The following is a 23,350-nucleotide window of genomic DNA, read 5'->3' on the forward strand; positions in this document are numbered from 1 at the left end:
CACATAAGCATACCCTTTTAGGTTGTGGCTGTTCGCACTGCGGTAAGATCTTTGTGACACGCTCTGGAAGTTTTCTTTTCCTTATGGCTTCTTCATTTGCAGTTTCCGCAGGATCCTTCAGGTCAGCAGAGTTCTCCTGACCCTCCACCTCCTGCTTTCAAGAAAGGAAAAAGCTGATTTTCTTCAGAGCAATGTCCAACCTTTAGTAAGTCTGACATCCCCCACCCCGGCAATCAGCTTTTCGATGTAGCTCTGTCACCGGACGTTGGTGCTGGAGATATACAGCACTATCAACATTGTAATTATTACTAATAACAGCTTTCCCCCCACTGACTGCAGGATGGACAACCCGTTTAATGTTCTCACACTTATGTTAATAAAGGGGTTATTTGGATGTCACTGAGGGGATCCCCCACTTGAAATCCCACTCTGTGTGCCAGAATGGTGAATCGCTGTGCTTGATAGCTATGTATTATATTGATGGCCATTCATTTAAATGGGTGCCCTGTAATACTTTATTTCTCCTGCAGTGGAGGGGTTGCACCAGCTTCATTTTGTGAGACAGGTCCTGCACCTATCACGTGGCTGCTAACTATACTACAGGGGAACTGTCATCCATGTAATATTAATATCACACACCTCTTGCATTGGTCACTGGCATTGTAAGGAGCCCAGCTTCTACTTGCCACTTGCACTATACTGACAAGTCATGTGATAAATAATACAGGCTTTAGAGTTGTTTTTTTTTGTTCTAACATGCCATTTACCATTTCTTGTTACATCAGTTTCTGGAAAAGCAGGGTGACATCTAGTAAAGCTGCATTACACATCCGCAATCTGTCCTAGGCTACTGAATGGCAGCTGTAATTAAAGGGGTTGTGTAGGAAGTCTACATTGATGGATAAGTCATCAATTTCAGACCTGCAGGGGGGTCCAACGCCCGGGACCCCTGTTGATCAGCTGTTTGAGGAGGAGGTGGTGGTGTTCCTCGATGTGAGCACTGCTTCCTGTTCATTACACTGCCCGTCATCACTTGAACGGAGTGAGTACTTGTAATTACACTATGCTGTCCCTGTAAGAGAGATAGTGTAAGGACTCATGCACACGACTGTGTGCCAGTCGTGCCTGTGCTGTGGACTGCTAATTGTGGTCTGCAATGCACGGGCACTGACCGTGTGCCCGCCGTCTGTGGACTCTGACCCATTCACTTGAATGGGGTCCATGTTCTGCACTACTTTTTTACATTGTGGAGGCACAGACAGAAAACCCAAAGAAGCACTCCATTCCGCACCACACCTTCTGGGTTGCGGACCCATTCAATACAGGCACGGTCATGTGCATGACACCTAATGAAGAGGATGTAGCCTTGCATCGAGCGCCGCCTCCTCCTCTTCAAACAGCTGATCAGTGTGGGTGCTGGAACCCCGACGATCAGATATTGATGACCTATACTGAAGATAGGTCATCAATATGAAACCCCTGCATGACCCCTTTAAGTTATGTAGCAATATGGGTTACTTGAGGAGTCTATACTGGCAGCTTTATTGGCTGATACCTAGCTTCTTGGACACAGAAGTAATATAACAATATTTAAAAAGGTTGTAAGAAATCAGAAAAAAAGGTTGCCCCCAGAATTAACGCCATTTGTATTCATGGGCTGTGCATGTATTGCAGCTTTTCTCTATTCAAGTGAATGAAGCCGAGCTGCAATACCAGGCAGATTCCATGGACAAGAATGGGCTGTTTCTGGGAAAATTTTGACCCTTTCAAGTAGTTTAAAACGAATATACAGTTATGGGGTTTTTATTTTTTCCATTGTGTGCATTTCCATCCTGACATACAACTCTACAGAAATAAGGGGCCTCCAATGTCAAAGTCTACCTATTGATGGTGAAAACTGGTGAGCAGATGTGTGGCAGACTGGTTAGGTACTGGATCACGTCCTCACATAATGTCACTGAGCATATACAGTCCAGTCTGAGAGAGGTAAAAGTATGACTCCTACATTCACCTATCACAGAGACTGACATGTACTCTCAGTGCGACTAAATGCTTGTTTGCCTGACAGCCATTCATCCACACATCCCCATCCATCTGAGCAATGGTCGAGCACCCTAGCCCGCTGTCAGGGGAGAGATTTTGTTTGCTGTAGGTTTGCCATGATATTAGAAAAGTGGAGCAAAAAATGCATCACAGTGCCAACTTGCAAATACAGTCTTAGTGCAAGGCCCACATCAGAAATATGACCCTGTTAGACCCCGTTTATCCACATGGGCAGAACCCCTACTTACACCAAGTGTATAACCTTCAGTCAGTTTCCACGTTTGTCCTGTCATCTTGTAGAAGCGCTCCTCTAGTTTCGTAAGCTTTTCTTCTTGCCGTGGTTTTAAAATATTCTCATTGTATTCATTTGCCTGTCATAGACAGATAAGTCTTATTAGATTATGACACTCATCCAACAGTACACAAGAATTTCAGAGCAAAGTTTAGCCACATAACTTTTCAACAAAGTGCAGCAACACCTAGGACTAAAGACTCGCTTCCCCCGATCCAGTTCAGATCTGGAAAAGATTTGCTTTTCTGGAGCCAGAAGATGCACCAAATGTATTAAAAGGCTTGTCTCTGTAAATCTGCCACATGCTATGTCAGCTTTTAACAGTTTTTATTAAAGGGGTATTCCCTTCCAGGAGGTTGATAGCATATCGCTAGGGTATGCCATCAACGACAGATAGGTGCAGGTACCACCTCTGGGACCCCCACCTATCTCCAGAACGCGACCCCCGAAGTTTACAGAGAACAGCCGCACATGTGTGGCCACATTCCATTCACCACTGTAGGATTTCCGAAAACAGTTGAATAGTGGCTTGGCTATTTTCGACAGTCCCTTAGTGGTGAATGGATTTAGGTAGCGCGCTTGTGTGGTGCTATCTCCATTTACTGCTACTGGACTTCCTAAAACAGCTGAGAGCGCTCACTTGGATATTTTCAGAACTCCCATAGTGATGAATGGAAAGCACACCAAGCATGGTCCCAGAGGTGGAACCTATGCCTATCTGACATTGATGGCTTAGCCTAGGGAGATGTCATCAATGTCCCTGATGGGCCATCCCCTTTAAGACTAACATATTGAATGACTAAAGATGGGCCACATTATCAAATTGGCTCAGGCTGGATGATACATTTGGTGCATCTTTACACAATTTGTCCCATTGGTTAGCTAAACTTGAGCAACATGGCGCACTATGAGCCTTCCCTTCCCTGCTAACACGTTCTGATGCTCTCATTGTTAATTAACCCTGGGAGTGGCAGGTACTTATGTAACCGGCCGCTAGCCACAGGTGCCCTCCTGGATTCAAGTGTATCCCCGTACCGAGGATGGCAATACAGCTGTATACTGCAGTGGAGCCTGAGAGCCAATGGTGCTCTCTTAGATTACACTGTATCCCCGTAGTGAGGATGGCGATACAGCTAAATACTGTGGCGGCGCACGAGAGCTGATGGTGCCCTCCTAGATTCAACTGTATCCCCTTCTGAGGATGGCAATACAGCTGAATGCTGCGATGGGGTACGGGACATGATGGCTCTCTGCCACACCATTCACCCGCACTGGCTTCAGCCTACCACACCAGTACGCGGTCACAAAATGATGACATTATCGCCACCACCTGCACCAGTTCCAGACATGTAGGGGAATGAGTAGTTTTATCCTTTTTTTTTACCTGGACACATAGAGACCATAGTGGCACTATGGGAACATGCCCAATACTGGGGTCACTATGGCGAAATGTTTAATATTGGGGCATTATAAGGCGTTACTGGAGTAATATTATAATTGGGCCGTTTGGGGTGCGGCTGGCTGAATATGAATACAGTACGGCCTTCATTAGGCCGTACTGGCTTCATCATCTCCCAAGTCCCGCGATACTTCAGTGAATAACTTCGGACTTCGATTTTTAAACTTGAAAACCATTTTAAACCTTGAATTTGAAGCTGGCTTCAGTACTGGCTGGTGTCTCACCCCGAAACGCGTTTGTAAATAACAGTGAGGGATCATCAAGAAGGAGCTCCTAAAATTGCATATTCCAACACCTGGGATAAAAGCAGCCTTTGAGTCAACCACTCACGTCTAAAGACGATTCGAGTCTCCGCCTGAAACTTCCGAATCACATGACCGGACAGTGAACCACATGGGACGCCAAGTAGGTCCTTGCAAGTCACAACGGTGAACTGCGCTATACCGCTTTAACATACTCCTAGGAGCGGGGGAAGTTTCACCTACAGGTCCTTGCAGATGATTGTGGAGATACACGCCACTCCACACAAGCAAACCGGTGCCAACAGATGAAGAAGCGGTAACGTAAAACACCAATAGAGTACCATTAACTCTCTGTGGCTTACAATATATGCGAATATATACGAATATATGATCCTATTGTGATACAGACCTGATTTTTTATTGACTTACCTCCACATATTGGATTACACGTCTTGGGACATTTATCTAAGACTGCGGTATTTTTAGTTTTAAGCTTTGTGTTACATGTGTATGATTTGTATGTGATATGTTTTTATTTACCATAAAGGTTTTATTTTGGATATAACTTGAACATATGTTTGCCTGATATTGAGTGACCCCCTATCCAACCTTTCTTCCATAATTTGAGGACTGACTACCAGAAGACGTATAAGGACTGGTTTGATTTAACTGACGAGTTTCAGATATATTTAGATACAGCTGTTTGATTATGTCTAGTTCTTTCTTAGCTATTGATACACAGGCTTCAACTTTTACATGCACTTACACCACAAAATGGTGATATTAATGCTGTAGCTGCAGCCAGCATGCTTCTGCCACACACCATCATTGGCAGAGGCATCCCGGTTCTACTGGCCTATAGTCTGGATTGAGGAAAACAGTCCAGGCATAATACTACAATTGTAGAAAACATAACGTTAAGAAGTTTAGGTTGTTTTACTGGTTTTGATAACTTTGTTGTTTCAGTTAATCACTATGCCTTGCATAACACTGCTACACACCAATACACTCACTACATCTGTAATTACTCTGTAATTGTCCTAGACATGGCTGAACTAAAAATCTTCACATGGAACGTGGGATTGGGTACTCCACAAAAGAGATCTATGGTGTTTGCCTTTATTAGAAACTCTAACCCTCAAATTGTATGTCTTTAAGAGACACATCTTATCTCTAGCACTTCCCGGGTACTAAAGAAACCCTGGGTTCAGTGGGCCGCACTTATCATACCTCTCCATATTGGTACACAAACAACTACGATGGGAGGTAAAGGATATAGTCACTGATTCAGAAAGCAGATATGTCTTTATACACTCTCTTATTGACAATGTACAATACACATTTATAGGAATTTATAATCCTCCCCCCGACCTTATGCAGGTTTTACACCTAGTGGCTACCTCTGCGGCCACTTATCCACATGCCAAGATAGTATGTATGGGGGACCTAAACATGATGTTAGACCCTTCTCTGGACCGCTTCCAAGTTGGGGCGGACTCGACAGGGATGGGAAATCCCTCGCATCCTAACAGGTTCCTGACTGAATTTAGGTGGTTTGACCTTTGGAGGGCTAAACACCCCAGAGATCGAGTATACTCCTGCCACAGTGGTGGGCATAATTCATTAACTCGGATAGACTATATGCTGGGCAATGAGATGACACTACTAAAACTCTGTTCAATATCATACCTACCCAGGGGGATATCAGATCACTCACCAATACTATGTACTCTAATACGCAGTGTGCCCTCAGTAATGTACATAATGAATGTCCATCCGTTCTGGCTGAGCCTTATGGGCTCTGCGGATGGGATTCCTTATCAGCTGAGCAAATTTTTAAAAGTACTGTACATGAAGATGAGCCCAACCTGGCCCTTGTATGGGACACATTAAAAGTGTTTCTACACGGGTCCCTACAATCGAGCAAACATATATCAAAAAAGACACCAAACGTTCGGAGATGGAGATGGAATCACAGTGCACCACATTGGAACAGCAATATATCTATCATCCCACTGACGCTAACAGAACCGCTTGGCTACAGGCGGGCAGACAATACCTAGCGATACTCAGGGACAAAGCATATAGGAAACTATTTTATGAAACAAACTGCGTTTGAGCTAGGCAATCAATCTGCTAAACTACTGGCTCAGCTAATCCGCCACGATTCACCACCCTCAGCAATTTTGGCAGTTAAGGACTCAGCAGGTCAAGAACACTGCACACAAGAAACAATTCTTCACACTTTTATCAGAACCTTTATAACTCTAGTATAATAGTATCAGAGGCAGAGTTAACTACATATATGGAGGGGTTTTCCCTCCCCAAACTTTCAGCGTCACAAAGTGCCCAATTGGATCAACCGATTAGCTTGGAGGAAATAACACAAGCCCCTGGCCCGGATGGGCTTCCCAAAGAGGTATATGGTAAATATGCAGAAGTACTGGCTCCACAGCTATTATCCACATTTCATTTGGCCATGGAAATGGGGTGCTTGCCCAACTCATTTATGGAAGCCACTATAATACTCCTACTTAAACCTGATAAAGAACCCCATATAGACCTATAGCGCTGCTAAATGTAGACTACAAAATCCTGACCAGAATCTTGGCTACGCATCTCAATCAGGTCATTCTGTCATTGATACACCAAACAGGTTTTATGCCAGGGAAGCCCACTAGGGAAATATCAGACAAGTTCAGGTGGTTACACAGATGGGTTATTCCCTAGATGCAGATTGGGCCCTGGCATCACTAGACGCCGCCAAGGCATTCGATTTGGTAAAATTCGCTTACTTGTTGGGATGCATGCAGGGCTATGGGTTTGGCCCAAAGTTCCTCAGATGGATCACTATTCTGTACAGTAACCCAGTAAGCAGGCTACTGATAAATGGGGAACTATCAGAATACTTTCCTCTCCACAGAGGGACGAGACAAGGTTGCCCTCTGTCATCGCTCTTATTTGCCTTGGCAATAGAGACGCTGGCAATTAAGGTAACGAATAGCAACAACATAAACGGAGTGACCATATGAGGGAGAAAGGTCCGCATAGGAATATATGCTGATGATATGATCCTATATTTATCATCTCCTGATACATCCCTTTCTAATGCAAAAGCTCTGATAGATGAATTTGGGGAGTTCTCAGGACTGAGAATCAACTGGGAGAAATCAGTCTATATGCCTCTCGGCAGGGCAGACTGGACAGGTCCCTCCCACGTGAAACTACTAAAAGTGGTAGACGCATTCAAATATCTAGGCGTACACATCACAAAAAAACACTCCCAGGCCCTGACACTTAAAGGGACACTGACAGGGCCAATAAGCATATTGAGGTATATATATGGCAGTACAGGTCTTATAATGGGTATTACAATCATCTAAGTATCCCCCCTGTCCACCTTATACATACAGTAAACTTAAGTTTTATAACCTGCTCCAACGGTCTTCAATCTGCCCAAGGGGCGGCGTTTCACCTCTCTTGCGCCCAGCCAGCCTCCCCCAACTGCCGCTTTGAAGCGCCGCCCAGCTCATGAATATTCAGTTTGCTGGGCGGCTTCTGCGGTCCCCGCTCTGAAGCGCTGCGCTTAACAGTGCCCGGCGCATGCGCCGGATCTTGTGAAGTCGGGGACAGTAAGCGCCGCCCAGCGAAGTGAATATTGATGAGCTGGGCGGCGCTTACTGTACCGGACTTCACAAGATCCGGCGCTTCAAAGCGGCAGTTGGGGAGGCTGGCTGGGCGCAAGAGAGGTGAAATGCCGCCCCTTGGGCAGATTGAAGACCGTTGGAGCAGGTTATAAAACTTAAGTTTACTGTATGTATAAGGTGGACAGGGGGGATACTTAGATGATTGTAATACCCATTATAAGACCTGTACTGCCATATATATACCTCAATATGCTTATTGGCCCTGTCAGTGTCCCTTTAACATTTACCCCTTAATTGAGCATATACGACACAAACTTCAAAACTGGAAGACATTGCCGATAGCAGTGTCAGGATGTATTAATCTAATGAAAATGATTATACCCCCCAAGGTCCTTTACGCCTTTCAACACTCGGAGGTGCATATTCCCAAATCTGTGTTTAAAGAGATAGACTCCCTAACCAGAGCCTTTATCTGGGGCAGATCTTGTGCCAAACTTAGTCTAGATACAGTAAACGTCCCAAAACAGAGGGAGGTATGGCATTACCGGATTTTTACATTTATTATCTACCGGGCCAATTAAGGCTCATACATACCTGGTATACAACCGATGACCTGCCCACCTCGGAGTACTTTTTAAAACAATACCTGAATTGTCACACGTTATGGTCAGTTCTGGAAATGCCCCCTAAATTCCTGAAGCCACTTCTGCCGCTGCATAAGTTAGCCCAAACAATATGAAAGGAGTCTAAAGCACTGTCAGAATTTACAGAAGTTGTTGAAGATATTCCTATGTGGGGCCATCAATCGCTGCCACAAACGTAGGTGGTTATGGGAGCAAATAAATGGCAATTGTCAGGGGTTATAACTAGTGTTGAGCGAACTTCTGTTTTAAGTTCGGCGTCTAAAGTTCGGCTTCCGGTTAGCGGAGAATCCCGATATGGATTCCGAATTTCGTTGTGGTCTGTGGTAGCGGAATCAATAATTGGCCATTATTGATTCCGCTACCACGGACTACAACGGAATTCGGAATCCATATCGGGATTCTCCGCTGACCGGAAGCCGAACTTTAGACGCCGAACTTAAAACAGAAGTTCGCTCAACACTAGTTATAACCCTTGGAAACATTTATAATCAGGGAGAATTAATGACGTTTGAGGCATTATCACAGAAATACAATATCCCCAGAACCCATTTATTCTCATATTTACAACTTAGATCCGCTATACAGAGTAAATTCCCAAATGGTGGCTCAACGATACCCACTCATAGGAGTCTTCAAAACCCAAGGTCCCAGAGGTCTAGTATCAGTAATCTACTCACATCTGGTCCAGGCGAAGGTTAGTACCAATCCCCTTACAGTAACTGACAAATGGAAAAAATTGATACCCACACTTGCAGAAGAATCCATACCGGCATTATTAGAATCTCATTTACAAGTATCACCAGCGGTCAATAACAAAAAAATCCAACTATATATTATTAATCAGGCATATCTCACACCAACTAGGCTACCATAGAATGGGTAGAGCGGTATCCACGGCATGCCCTCGTGTGGGAAACTAGAGGCAGATTTCTGGCACATGATATGGAGATGCAACCCAATTGCCGCATTTTGGGGGGAGGTGATTGCATTCCTCTCCAAACTGCTGCCGGTCCAGGTGGATTGCACCCCCGAGGTTTGCCTACTGGGAATAATGGACGAAGATATATGGGACCGATATATGACAACTTTTTTAAGGGAATCACTTTACACGTAAGTGTATTGCTTTGAGATGGTACGACCCCAATACGCCGAACTTGTCCATGTGGAAACTGCAGATAAACCAGATACTACCATATATAGTGTTGGTGTCCTAACATCGCAATAAACCACAAAAATTTGACAGGGTCTGGGGCCTGTGGTGTGAATCACCCCACACTTTGTACTCAACCTCGAGACTGCGACAAGCTTTGTCAGAAGCTCGAGGATCCATGGTTCAGTCGGTTTAGAGGGATCATCTGAATGAAATGTATTATACTGCGCTATTCATTGATATAAGATGTTGCTAATAGTGCAGTGAGTGATTGGAGAGACTGAATGTAAAGAAGCGTTAACTCTGTATTAAGAATTGTAACTGGAATATTTGATCTTGATGACATTAACCCAGGGCTTGACAAATTTCCTTGGAATCTAGGAGCCAACTAAAAATGTTAGAAGCCAGGCGGAGCCGCGTCATAAAGCCCCCATAGTTCTCCCCCCCAATTTCTCCATAGAGTCCCCCAATAATGCATGCCAGGACATAGGGCCCCCAGTAGATGCCCCCATAGTGCTCCTTCCCCTCTTCTCCATAGTGTGCCAGTATATAGGGCCCCCATAGTGTGCCAGTAGATAGGGCCCCCATAGTGCTTCCCCTCTTCTCCATAGTGCCCCCCATGTTGTGCCAGTATATAGGGCCACCATAGTGCTTCCCCTCTTCTCCATAGTGCCCCCCATATTGTGCCAGTATATAGGGCCCCCATAGTGCTTCCCCTCTTCATAGTGCCCCCCCCATATTGTGCCAGTATATAGGGCCCCATAGTGCTTCCCCTCTTCTCCATAGTGCCCGCCCCCCCCATATTGTGGCAGTATATAGGGCCCCCACCCCCTTCTTGCCACAGTATACTATAAATGATAAAAACAATAAACTCATATACTTACCTTGCTGCTGTCAGTGATGCGATGCAGGCCTCTTCCGGCCTGTGTCCCGCACTGTACGGCTCATGCGGCGCAATGACGTCATTGCGCCGCCTGCACCGGCCTCTGATAGGCTACAGGCCTAGTGCCTGTAGCCTATCAGAGGAACGGGCAAGGGAGACGCCTCTCCCCTGCTCCTCCGCACCATTCATCTGTATCGCTGTCCTGAGGACGGCGATACAGATGAATATGGAGATGAGCGCTTCCACAATGGAGGCGCTCATCTCCACTCCTGCTGCCTCCGGACAGAACGGGCCCCCCTCCGGCGCTCCGCACCTGTCGCACGTGCACCTTTAAAAACGGGCTGACAAATACCCAAGCGCCAGGACCAAATTCCTGATCGCCATGGCGACCTGGGATTTGTCGAGCCTTGCATTAACCTGATGTTAATAAAAATAAATAAATCATTGTTCCTGTGCAGCAGATCGTTCTGACAAAACAAAGATCTGCTGCGCAGGTATAATGGTTCTCTATGGGGACAAGCAGCTCTCATCTCTAGTGATGATCTGCCAGATATCATGTCTGCTTCATTCCCGATAATCTGCCAGATCATTTATACATGTAAAAGGTAATCGGAAGGTCTGTTGCACTGGACTCACATCATCATCTGAGTACTGTACAACAGATTCACTATCAGACAGGAAATCACTGCATTATAAATGACTATTATACAGTGAGTTCGGGTTAGGGGAGCCGCTGTCTGTTTGGGAGATGTGGCCAACACACTGGCCATGTTTCCCAGACCGAGTAGTGTTCGTGAGCCTTAACTCTATACCAACTATTGGTTGGCTTAGTTTTAAACAGAATCTTGACACAAAACAGGAACATCTTAGCCACAGCCATTTCCTTTGACGCCATGCTCCTTTTCCATTAAAGGGGTCATCCGGGTATAAAATTGTTCCCTTTCCCTACCAGGCCCTTCAACTTACTAATGTACTTGTACTACTTTCTTTCTCACTCTAGAGATAGGGAGAGTGGTCACGTCATTGTGCCTTCTGTGGAGACTGGATTTCCTTTGATGTCCCGACCAGATCTCCCATGATGCCCTCAATCACCGGCCGAATGGTCCCATGTGATCTTACTCCACAAGCTGGGTAGGAGGAGTTCACTGCTTGTCCTATTGAGGTTTTGTGGGAAAAAGCAGCAATGGGATGATGGAGGGTAGTAGGTGGAGTTTTGAACCAAGGAAAAGGTGTTGTAGGCGTTTACATTTTTGCCTGATCTTGCAGTGCTATGGAAAGTGTTGTGGCTGCTGCTCATCTACGCCCACCACCTGGAAATTCGGGCTGTAAATAATGGAGAGCTGCGGGAGCATGGACAATGAAGTGAAGACTCAGGAAAAGTTGACAGGTACACTATTATACTCTGTAGAAGACTAGACGAGGTTTACACAAATTACATTTTTTAGGATTCCGCACAACTCCTTTAAGTCACACCTCTTTTTTGGAATAGGAGCAGAAATTCTCTCTAAAACTAGGTGTGCCAAGTTGCGCCAATTCTGAATGAATTTACACTGTGTGAACGGCTCCTTAGGGCTCATGCACACAAAACGTATTTTTGGTTCGCATCTGATACGCATTTTTTGCGGGTTGGATGAGGACCATTCACATCAATGGGGCTGCAAAAGATGCGGACAGCACACGGACCAAAACTACTGTCGTGTGGATGAGGCTTTAGACTGTAGACTGCAATGCATTTTCATGGTGAAAGGTTTTGATATTTGGCAGCTGGTACGCCCATTCACTGCTGGTGCTTGGAATCAGCTCCATTTCTGCTTACAGAAGTGATTACAGACCACTCCTGCAGGGTAGAGGGAGCACACTGAGATTGCCACCATTCAAATTGGTCTCTGCCCCTAGTGGGGTCACGAAGTAAATCCTCTGTCTCAATGTACATCTATATGGGCTAACTAAGCAGGTGATTATCAGGAATAACTTGTTTGTTCCAGATAACTGCCTGCCTGTCAGAGGAGGTGAGAGCTGCGTTTGCCAGAACTAATATAAATAATGGAGCTGGAACTGTCCACTATGAGCTCCTATTTACTTGAAACACTAACTCAACATGGCCACCACAAAGTGGACAGAGCTGTGCTTCCAGCTCCATTCTATGTGTTAATTTAAATGGCTGCTGTGAACAGCTGATCGGTGGGGTGCTAGTGTCGGACCCTAAGGATAGGTCATGAATATTTAGAACCCAGATAACCTTTTAACTTATCCATATGTTTTTGCAGTGTGAGAGGAGACCAGAGAACAGTGCAAACCACTAAGCCACGATACTGCCAAGGAATAGCCACTCTAGCCGCGAGTCAATCAGTGCCTACACTTTGCCTGCCAACTGCCTCAGTATACCCAAATATGGTGCTCTGATTCACAGACTTTTTTCTAAAAAGGGATATGTGCTGGTTGATTGGCTTGATTTTCAAGCAAACACTACATATCTCAGATTCACACTGGCTGTGGAATTGCAAACTGAATGTAAATTCAAGTAACCAGGGTCCAGCAAAGGTAATTGTAGCCTGGAAATTTTGAAACCTGAGGGCACTGTAACCTGAAGGACTACTGGATCATGCTTCATGCACACAACCCTATCCATTTTGTGGTCTGCAAATCGCGGCTCTGCAAAATACAGGTAAGGTCCATGTTGCATCCACAGTTTTTGCAGACCCATTGACTGCAATCGGTCTGTGGTCCACATTTTGAAGACAGGTATAGGACATGTTCTATCTTTTTGCAGAACAGACATATGGATGCAGAAAGCACACTGATGATCCATGTGCTCTCTGCATCTATATGTCAGTTCAGCTAAAAGCTATGTCGGCAAAATGCACACAACGGATCCATCGAAAACAATAGGTCCGCAAATAAATGTGGGCTGCATCCATATTTAGCAGATCTGCAATTTTCAGATCGCAAAATGGATATGGTCGTGTGAATGAGGCCTAATACAGTGAGGAACAATTGAACACACTGCGATTTTGTACTCACTTAGAAATCACGGAGGGGTCTGAAATTCAAATTGTAGGTGCATTCCCACTTTGAGAGACAGAATAAAAATAAATAATTCAGGAAATAACATTGTATGATTTTTAAAGAATGTATTTGCCTTGCACTGCTGAACATAAGTATTTGAACACCTGAGAAACAGCAAGAATTCTGGCTCTCAAAGACCTGTTACTGTGCCTTTAAAAAGTCCACCTCTACTCCACTCGTTAATCTAACTTAGTAGCACCTGTCTGAGCTCTTTAAAGACACCTGTCTACCCCACAGTCAGTGAGACCCCAACTTCTACCATGGGCAAGACCAAAGAGCTGTCAAAAGACACCAGAGATAAAATGGTGGACCTCCACAAGGCTGGAAAGGGCTACTGGGCAATTGCCAAGCAGCTTGGTGAAAATAGATCAACTGTTGGAGCAATTGTTAGAAAATGGAAGAGGCTAAAGACGACTGTCAGTCTCCCTCGGACTGGGGCTCCATGCAAGATCTTACCTCGTGGGGTATCACTGATGATAAGAAAGGTGAGGAATCAGCCCAGAACTACAAGGGAGGAGCTGGTCAATGACATGAAGAGAGCTGGGACCACAGTTTCAAAGGTCACTGTTGGTAGAACACTACGCAGTCATGGTTTCAAATCATGCATTGCATGGAAGTATCCCCTGCCCAAGTCATCACATGTCCAGGCCTGTCTGAAGTTTGCCAATGACCATCTGGATGATCCAGAGGAAGCATGGGAGAAAGTCATGTGGTCAGATGAGACCAAAGTAGAACTTTTTAGTCTAAACTTCACTTGTTGTGTTTGGAGGAAAAAGAAGGATGAGTTGCATCCCAAGAACACCATCCCTACTGTGAAGCACGGGGGTGGTAACATCATGCTTTGGGGGTGCTTTTCTGCGAAGAGGGCAGCTGCACTGTATTAAGGAGAGGATGAATGGGGCCTTTTATTGTGAGATTTTAAGCAACAACCTCCTTCCCTCAGTCAGAGCATTGAAGATGGGTCATGGCTGGGTCTTCCAACATGACAACGACCAGAAGCACACAGCCAGAATAACCAAAGAGTGGCTCCGTAAGAAGCATATCAAGGTTCTGGAGTGGCCTAGCCAGTCTCCAGACCTAAATCCAATAGAACATCTTTGGAGGGAGCTGAAACTCCGTGTTGCTCAGCGACAGCCCCGAAACCTGACAGATCTAGAGGAGATCTGTGTGGAGGAGTAGGCCAAAATCCCTGTTGCCGTGTGTGCAAACCTGGTCATAAGCTACAGGAAACGTTTGACCTCTGTAATTGAAAACAAAGCTTCTGTACCAAATATTAACACTGATTTTCTCAGGTGTTCAAATACTCATGTTCAGCGGTGCAAGACAAATACATTATTTAAAAATCATATAATGTGATTTCCTGAATTTATTTTATTTTATTCTGTCTCTCAGAGGGGGAATGCACCTACAATGTGAATTTCAGACCCCTCCATGATTTCTAAGTGGAAGAACTTGCAAAATCACAGGGTGTTCAAATACTTCTGTTCCTCACTGTATGCATATGAAGTTAAACTAGGCAGCTATATTACTGGGAAAATGAAAACAGCAGACGTGTCAGTACTACAATACTAGACAAGGCCCTGTGCTAGGCATGCAACTGTACTCACCTTTTTGCTTAAAAGTTCTTGCTGTTCTCTTCTTACCACTTCTTGATGGCGCTCATTTTCTTCTTGTGGCACTAAGGAAAGTATTCGTTAAACAGTAAAGATATCTATATGTATATGGCCTTATGTTAAAATGTTTGTTCTCTTTTAACAATGCCTGACTGTTAGTAGAGTCCCCTGAAAGCAACTCGATAAAAGAACCCCATCCTAAAAATTGCATTTTTTTAGCAATAAGTCTTCAATATATATATATTATATATATAAAAAGTTAAATACTTAACATAACCTTTGGTACTGATGTGTCTATAAACATCCCGTCCTATAAAGATATCATGTTATTTAACCTTCATGGTGAACGACATAAAAATGCCACAATTGTTTGTTTGTTCATCCCACCTCTCAAAAAAACAGAATCAAATGTGTACCTCAAAATTGTACTAATAAACATGTCCGGGAACTAAACAAGCTCTCACACAGCTCTGTTGGTTTATGGAATATGGAAAAATAATTGGTTTAAGAAAATAATTTCTTCGTACAAAAGGGATATATCATAGAAAAAAAATAGATAAATTTGGTTTGGGGGGGGGGGGGGGGGGGGGGAATAAGAAAAAATTAAAAAAAATTTGCTGCTTTTTGCGCATCCCCCCCCCCCCCCCCCCCCCCCCAAAAAAAAAAAAGAAGAATAAAAGAAAACCAATTTTTATGTACCCTAAAATGGTACCAAGGGAAAAAGTAAAAAAAAAAAGTTATGGCTCTTACAACATGGCAAAACAAAAAATACTGTATTTTTCGCCCTATAAGACGCACTTTTCCCTCCCAAAAGTGGGAGGAAAATGGCAATGCGTCTTATGAGGCGAATGCTGCCGTTTACACTGATACACCGCCGACCGCATGCTGCACAGCGCGGCCGGCGTGTCAATCAGCGAGGAGGGGCTGGGAGACTGCATCTAGTTTTGTAATGGCAGTGGGGCCCGATGCAGTTACTGTATTCTATTGCACCGGGCCCCGCTCAATGTACTAATCGTATCTAAGGTAACTGCAGGCAATGTTTAACTATAGAATATGTTCGATCCAGCAGCCTGTACTTACGACCATAGCAGGCAGGAGGCAGGAGGCTGGGCGGGCGGGCACTGGCAGCGTAACTTTCTACATCACGTGCCTGCTCCGCCCACTTTATGAATGAAGCAGGCGGCGCGGGTACGTGACGTAGTGAGTTACACTGCCAGTGCCCGCCCGCCCAGCCTCCTGCCTGCTATTGTCGTAAGTACAGGCTGCTGGGTCGAACATATTCTATAGTTAAATATTGCCTGCAGTTACCAGAGATACGATTATTACAGTGAGCGGGGCCCGCTGCAATAGAATACAATGACTGCACGGGGCCCCCGCTGCCATTAAAAAACTAGTGTAGATGACAGCCCCCACTCCCTGTGTATTAGGGGTTATTTACAGTGGTTGACACTGTTATGGGGGGGAGGGTATCTGTGGATGACAAATAGCATAAGATGGCAGTGTCATGCCATCCACAGACGCCCCCATAAAAGTGCCATCCACAGACGCCCCCATAACAGTGTCAGCCACAGACCCCCCCATAACAGTGCCATCCACAGACCCCCCCATAACAGTGCCATCCACAGACCCCCATAACAGTGCCATCCACAGACCCCCATAACAGTGCCATCCACAGACCCCCATAACAGTGTCAGCCACAGACCCCCATAACAGTGTCAGCCACAGACCCCCATAACAGTGCCATCCACAGACGCTCATAACAGTGTCAGCTACAGACCCCCATAACCGTGCCATCCACAGACCCCCATAACAGTGTCATCCACAGAACCCTCATAACAGTGCGTCATCCACAGATCCCCCATAATAGTGTCATTCATAGGCTACCATTAGTTCAAAGCCCACCAAAAGCACACCATTTGGTTAAAAATTTTTTTATTATAATCTTATTTTCCTCCTCAAAAGCCTAGGTGCGTCTTATAAGGCGAAAAATACGGTATATTTTTTTAAGTGTTTTTTTTTTTATGTACAAAAACTACAGAAATTTAGTATCTCGATAATCATATAGACACAAAGAATAAAGTCAATATGTCAATTATGCTACACGCTGTGAAAAAAGGAACCCAAATTGGTACCAATGAAAAGTACAGCTTGTTCTGCAAAAAACAAGCCGTGAGTCAGCTCCATCAACAGAAAAATTAATGTGTGCTCTCAGAATACAGCAACACAAAAACAAACAATATATTATTTTTTTAACTGCTGGCCCAGATTTAGTAATGTGTCTGTGCAAAGAATCTGTCTAAAAGGGGAAGAAACTGGCAGAACAAGGGTTTCAACACTGGGCAAGGCCTAAGAGGCACCACAATTCTGTCTCAAAGTAAGCCAGCCAATAGTTGATATAGAGCCGGACAGAAGTTTCTATCCCTGCAGATTTAGGGCTCGTGCACACGACCATTGCTGTTTTTAGGGTCTGCAAATTGCAGATCCACAAAATGCGGATACTGGCTGTGTGTTGCGCATTTTGCAGAATGTAAAATGGACAAGAATAGGACATGTTCTATTTTTTTTGCAGAGTCAGGGAACGGACATACAGATGCAGGCAGCACACAATGTTCTGTCTTTTGCAGCCCCACCTAAGTAAATGGGTTTGCATCTGACCGGGAAAAAAATGTGGATTAGATGTGGACCAAAAATAAGTTAGTGGGCATGAGTTCTTATGATGATAAATCTGATGCAGCCCGAGTCCCTGTGATAAATCTGGTGCAGGTCTAGGCAGCCTGTCTAAGCTTATATCATCTACAAGATTAGGAAATCTGCATCAGTGTATTTACACTACTGACAAAAAGTTAGGGATATTTGGCTTTCAGGTGAAATTTATGAAAAACGTAAAAAGTTCACGCTACAGTGATGTTATATCATGAAAATAGGTCATTTATGTAGAAGCATGCAACGGTGAATTCCTCATCTCAAACAATTTATTGAAATAAAAGCCAACAACAGTGTTGGGTATACCCCCACAAACAATGTCAATGTCTCGATACCTTGTCATGTGGCCTCGAGCATCAAATACAGCTTGACAACGACGTCTCATGTTGTTCACAAGTCGACTTATTGTCTGCTGAGGCATGGCATCCCACTCTTCTTTAAGGTCGCACTCGGGTCTTTGAGGTTCTGGGGTACAGAGTTACGAGCCTCTACACAGCGACTCAGCTGATCTCATAGGTTTTCAATGGGATTCAGGTCTGGAGAAAGTGCAGGCCACTCTTAACATGTGTCTCAAGATATAGTTACAGTTTTTGCGGAAGGAAAACAGGTCTATAACACACTTTTCCTGGTATATAGACTTCAGAATGCGATTGATCAGGTTTAGAGAGTGAACCATCTCGACTCTTAGGTTTTTTGTCTAAAGATTTTGTATTGGTTTTTAGGTCCAATTTTAGTTATGTTAATTATTTTATGTTCATTAAAGTGGAAAATCCATTGTATGGTACCTGCAATCTCACAATGCATGATAAGTTAGGTTTGCGAACCACTTGTTATCTTTGGATAGAGGTTATACTTGTGACTTGCACTAATTTGCCATTTAGACCAGTTGCACTGGTCATGCCTTTTTCCTAAATACTTAAAAAGTATATGTGATATTATGCTTTATTGTTGTAAACTTTAATAAAAAGAGAATGTTTAAAAAAAAAAAAAGTGCAGGCCACTCCATTTGAGGCACCCCAGTCTCCAGCAGTCGTTCCCTAATGATGGGATCTCGATGAGCTGGCGCATTGTCATCCATGAAGATGGATTAATGATGATATTCAAGTAGTATGGGCTTGTCACTGTACCATTCACAAAGTGTAGGGCAGTTCTGTATTGACTAGACACACCTGCCCACACTGTAACATCACAACCAAATGCTCACCAGTGGCTGATGCATAGCACTCTACTTGACTTCTCCAACATCGTTGGCGGCAATCATTTTTCTCAACGTGAATCGACTTTCATCATTAAACAGCACTGAGGCCCACTGATTCCTCATCCAGCGTAGATGCTCCCTGGCCCATGCAAGAAGATGACTCCTGTGCCTGGTGGTGTGGTCAGGTACCCCTGCAGGTCGTCCAGCATGCAGACACTGATGTAAATGGTTAAATGTGCCTGGGGTTGTGTAGCATTCATCTTCCGGTTCCACAGGGCATTGTTCACAATGAAGCGGTCATCAATGTGGGATGTGGCCAAAGGACGTCCACTTCTATGCCTTTCTGCAACTCTTCCAGTCTCTCTCTATCTCTGTTGCAACCTGCTGATGACACTCCGTGACACTCTAAGCTCATTGGCCACTTCTGTCTGAGAACATCCTGCTTGAAGCCTCGCAATGGTGAGGTACTGTTGATCAACTGTTAGGTGTCGTCTTTGTCTCATGATATAAAATGTGAACAGCATGATGAGGAGGACCGTTTAAATACCAATTCTAACTGAACCAGGAAATTTATTGGGCGATTCATGGATCAAACACATGTTGTGGATTTTGTAGTTAAGCTCCTTGTTAGAGAACAGCAAGTTGTGCAAAAAGTACTGAAACATTGAACAGTTGGACATGTGCATTCAAAAGTTTAGAGAAGGTCACGTTACGTTCACCTGTAAAGGTTAGAGTACATTTTAGGTTCATCCTGAAATGTCACCCACAAGCCAAATATCCGTAACTTTTTGTGAGAAGTGTAAATCGCTGCACAACCCCTTTAAGGCAAGTTGATAACTTTTGAAGGGAGCATGAGAAAGTTTGGTGATGCTTTCCTTCATTAAAGTAAGTGAGAGTTAGTAACTGTCCTGCTTTACATTTTCTTGGCCACAAGTTTTGTTCTTACCTGCTGGAGAGCTGCCAGAGAGATGAACTGTATTAAAATACGGAGTTACCACAGAAACAATGAAAGTGACAAGAGCGAGGATCAAGATAAATCTTCCCATCCAGAAAGCAATCTCTTTCAAGCCTGACATAAAAGAAAAAAAACGTAAAAATCATTTTAACCAATTTGTCCACAAGTGTTTTAACAGCACAGGAGCCCAGACTTCATCGATTAGTGTTAGAAGCTGAACACAACCATCAATACCATTCTAATCTGCATGAAAGGAAACCTGTGTTTACTGCAAGGAGGATTTGCTGAACACATCCCTTCTTAATCTCTAGCCTTTGCTTTCATTGCCTAAGTATTGGTGGCTGCTTATAGCTTTTAAGAGATTATTAAAACTTCAAAAAAACTGGCCCATGTTGACAGTACTCTGAGGAGCTTCTTCCACTTTTGGATCTGGAGGGATGTTAAAGGGAAACTGAAAAGCAGCACCTACCATCATGCTTTACACTCCCTAAGGAATGATTTAACAGAATGGTAAGAAGTGTCCAAAATGCCTACAGATGCCCACCAATGGACCTCATTATGTGAAAAAGCATAGGTTTGTCTTCACGCCATGACTACATCAGGAGAAAATGTGAAGAAAATGTAAGGATAGTAAAAAAAAAAAAGAATTCAAATATGTCCTGTGATGTACACATAGGTTTTTATAGGCTAACCATTATGCCAAAAGACTGGAAAAGTTAACCCCTTAGGGACCCTGACATTTTTCACCTTAAGGACCAGACCGTTTTTAGCAAATCTGACGTGTCACTTTATGTGGTGATAACTTTAAAACGCTCTTACTTATCCAAGCATTTCTGAGATTGTTTTCTCGCCACATATTGTACTTTATGACAGTGGTAAAATGGAGTCAAAAAAATATATAATAGATAGTAATAACTCCAAAAATAGTTATTACTTTACATTCCCCATATGTCTACTTCATGTGTTGATCATTTTGTGAATGCCATTTTATTTTTTGGGGACGTTAGAAGTATGGATGTCCCGATACCATTTTTTTAAGACTGAGTACGAGTACCGATACTTTTATTTAAGTACTCACCGATACCAATTACCGATACTAATTTTAACAATAAAATACACACACATGTATTTTCTGACCACTGACCAACCAAAAGGCCCAAAAACAGAACTATAACATTCCAAGGAGACATTATACTGTATGGGGGCCACAAAGAGACGTTATACTGTATGGGGCAGCCACAAGGAGATGTTATACTGTATGGGGGCAGCCACAAGGAGAGGTTATACTGTATGGGGGCCACAAGGAGATGTTATACTGTATGGGGGGCAGCCACAAGGAGACGTTATACTGTATGGGGGCAGCTACAAGGAGACGTTATACTGTATGGGGCAGCCACAAGGAGATGTTATACTGTATGGGGCAGCCACAAGGAGATGTTATACTGTATGGGGCAGCCACAAGGGGACGTTATACTGTATGGGGCAACCACAAGGAGACGTTACACTGTATGGGGGCAGCCACAAGAAGACGTTACACTGTATGGAGGCAGCCACAAGAAGACGTTATACTGTATGGGGGCAGCCACAAGGAGACGTTACACTGTATGGGGGCAGCCACAAGGAGACGTTACACTGTATGGGGGCAGCCACAAGGAGACGTTATACTGTATGGGGGCAGCCACAAGGAGACGTTATACTGTATGGGGGGCAGCCACAAGGAGACGTTATACTGTATGGGGGGCAGCCACAAGGAGACGTTATACTGTATGGGGGCAGCCACAAGGAGACGTTATACTGTATGGGGGCGGCCACAAGAAGACGTTACACTGTATGGGGGCAGCCACAAGAAGACGTTACACTGTATGGGGGCAGCCACAAGAAGACGTTATACTGTATGGGGGCAGCCACAAGGAGACGTTATACTGTATGGGGGGCAGCCACAAGGAGACGTTATACTGTATGGGGGCAGCCACAAGGAGACGTTACACTGTATGGGGGCAGCCACAAGGAGACATTATACTGTATGGGGGGCAGCCACAAGGAGACGTTATACTGTATGGGGCAGCCACAAGGAGACGTTATACTGTATGGGGCAGCCACAAGGAGATGTTATACTGTATGGGGCAGCCACAAGGAGACGTTATACTGTATGGGGGCAGCCACAAGGAGATGTTATACTGTATGGGGGCAGCCACAAGGAGACGTTACACTGTATGGGGGCAGCCACAAGGAGACGTTATACTGTATGGGGAGCAGCCACAAGGAGACGTTATACTGTATGGGGGCAGCCACAAGGAGACGTTATACTGTATGGGGGCAGCCACAAGGAGACGTTATACTGTATGGGGGGCAGCCACAAGGAGACGTTATACTGTATGGGGGCAGCTACAAGGAGACGTTATACTGTATGGGGCAGCCACAAGGAGATGTTATACTGTATGGGGCAGCCACAAGGAGATGTTATACTGTATGGGGCAGCCACAAGGAGATGTTATACTGTATGGGGGCAGCCACTATTATACTGTATGGGGGCCACAAGGAGACGTTACACTGTATGGGGGCGGCCACAAGGAGACGTTATACTGTATGGCGGCGGCCACAAGGAGACGTTATACTGTATGGGGGCGGCCACAAGGAGACGTTACACTGTATGGGGGCGGCCACAAGGAGACGTTATACTGTATGGCGGCCACAAGGAGACGTTATACTGCATGGGGCGGCCACAAGGAGACGTTATACTGTATGGGGCGGCCACAAGAAGACGTTATACTGTATGGGGGCAGCCACAAGGAGACGTTACACTGTATGGGGGCAGCCACAAGGAGACGTTACACTGTATGGGGGCAGCCACAAGGAGACGTTATACTGTATGGGGGCAGCCACAAGGAGACGTTATACTGTATGGGGGGCAGCCACAAGGAGACGTTATACTGTATGGGGGGCAGCCACAAGGAGACGTTATACTGTATGGGGGCAGCCACAAGGAGACGTTATACTGTATGGGGGCGGCCACAAGAAGACGTTACACTGTATGGGGGCAGCCACAAGAAGACGTTACACTGTATGGGGGCAGCCACAAGAAGACGTTATACTGTATGGGGGCAGCCACAAGGAGACGTTATACTGTATGGGGGGCAGCCACAAGGAGACGTTATACTGTATGGGGGCAGCCACAAGGAGACGTTACACTGTATGGGGGCAGCCACAAGGAGACATTATACTGTATGGGGGGCAGCCACAAGGAGACGTTATACTGTATGGGGCAGCCACAAGGAGACGTTATACTGTATGGGGCAGCCACAAGGAGATGTTATACTGTATGGGGCAGCCACAAGGAGACGTTATACTGTATGGGGGCAGCCACAAGGAGATGTTATACTGTATGGGGGCAGCCACAAGGAGACGTTACACTGTATGGGGGCAGCCACAAGGAGACGTTATACTGTATGGGGAGC

At 44.8% G+C, this 23,350-nt stretch overlaps 1 protein-coding gene across 2 annotated transcripts in view; it reads right to left on the bottom strand.

Annotated features, from left to right (window-relative positions):
- Positions 1-23,350, bottom strand: part of UBXN8 (UBX domain protein 8) — a 43,184-nt gene that overhangs the window by 8,758 nt on the left and 11,076 nt on the right. The window contains exons 2-5 of one of the 2 annotated variants that reach the window (XM_040417883.1): positions 19,887-20,009; positions 15,034-15,104; positions 2,292-2,414; positions 14-151 (exon numbers count right to left, since the gene is read on the bottom strand). In XM_040417883.1, the coding sequence (XP_040273817.1) occupies positions 14-151; positions 2,292-2,414; positions 15,034-15,104; positions 19,887-20,009 (455 nt within the window). Of the gene's footprint in view, positions 1-13; positions 155-2,291; positions 2,415-15,033; positions 15,105-19,886; positions 20,010-23,350 lie in introns of both variants that reach the window. The other variant, XM_040417882.1, reaches the window with a different exon arrangement.

The sequence above is a fragment of the Bufo bufo genome, chromosome 2 (genome assembly GCF_905171765.1).
Source record: "Bufo bufo chromosome 2, aBufBuf1.1, whole genome shotgun sequence".
In the NCBI taxonomy this organism is placed as follows: domain Eukaryota; kingdom Metazoa; phylum Chordata; class Amphibia; order Anura; family Bufonidae; genus Bufo; species Bufo bufo.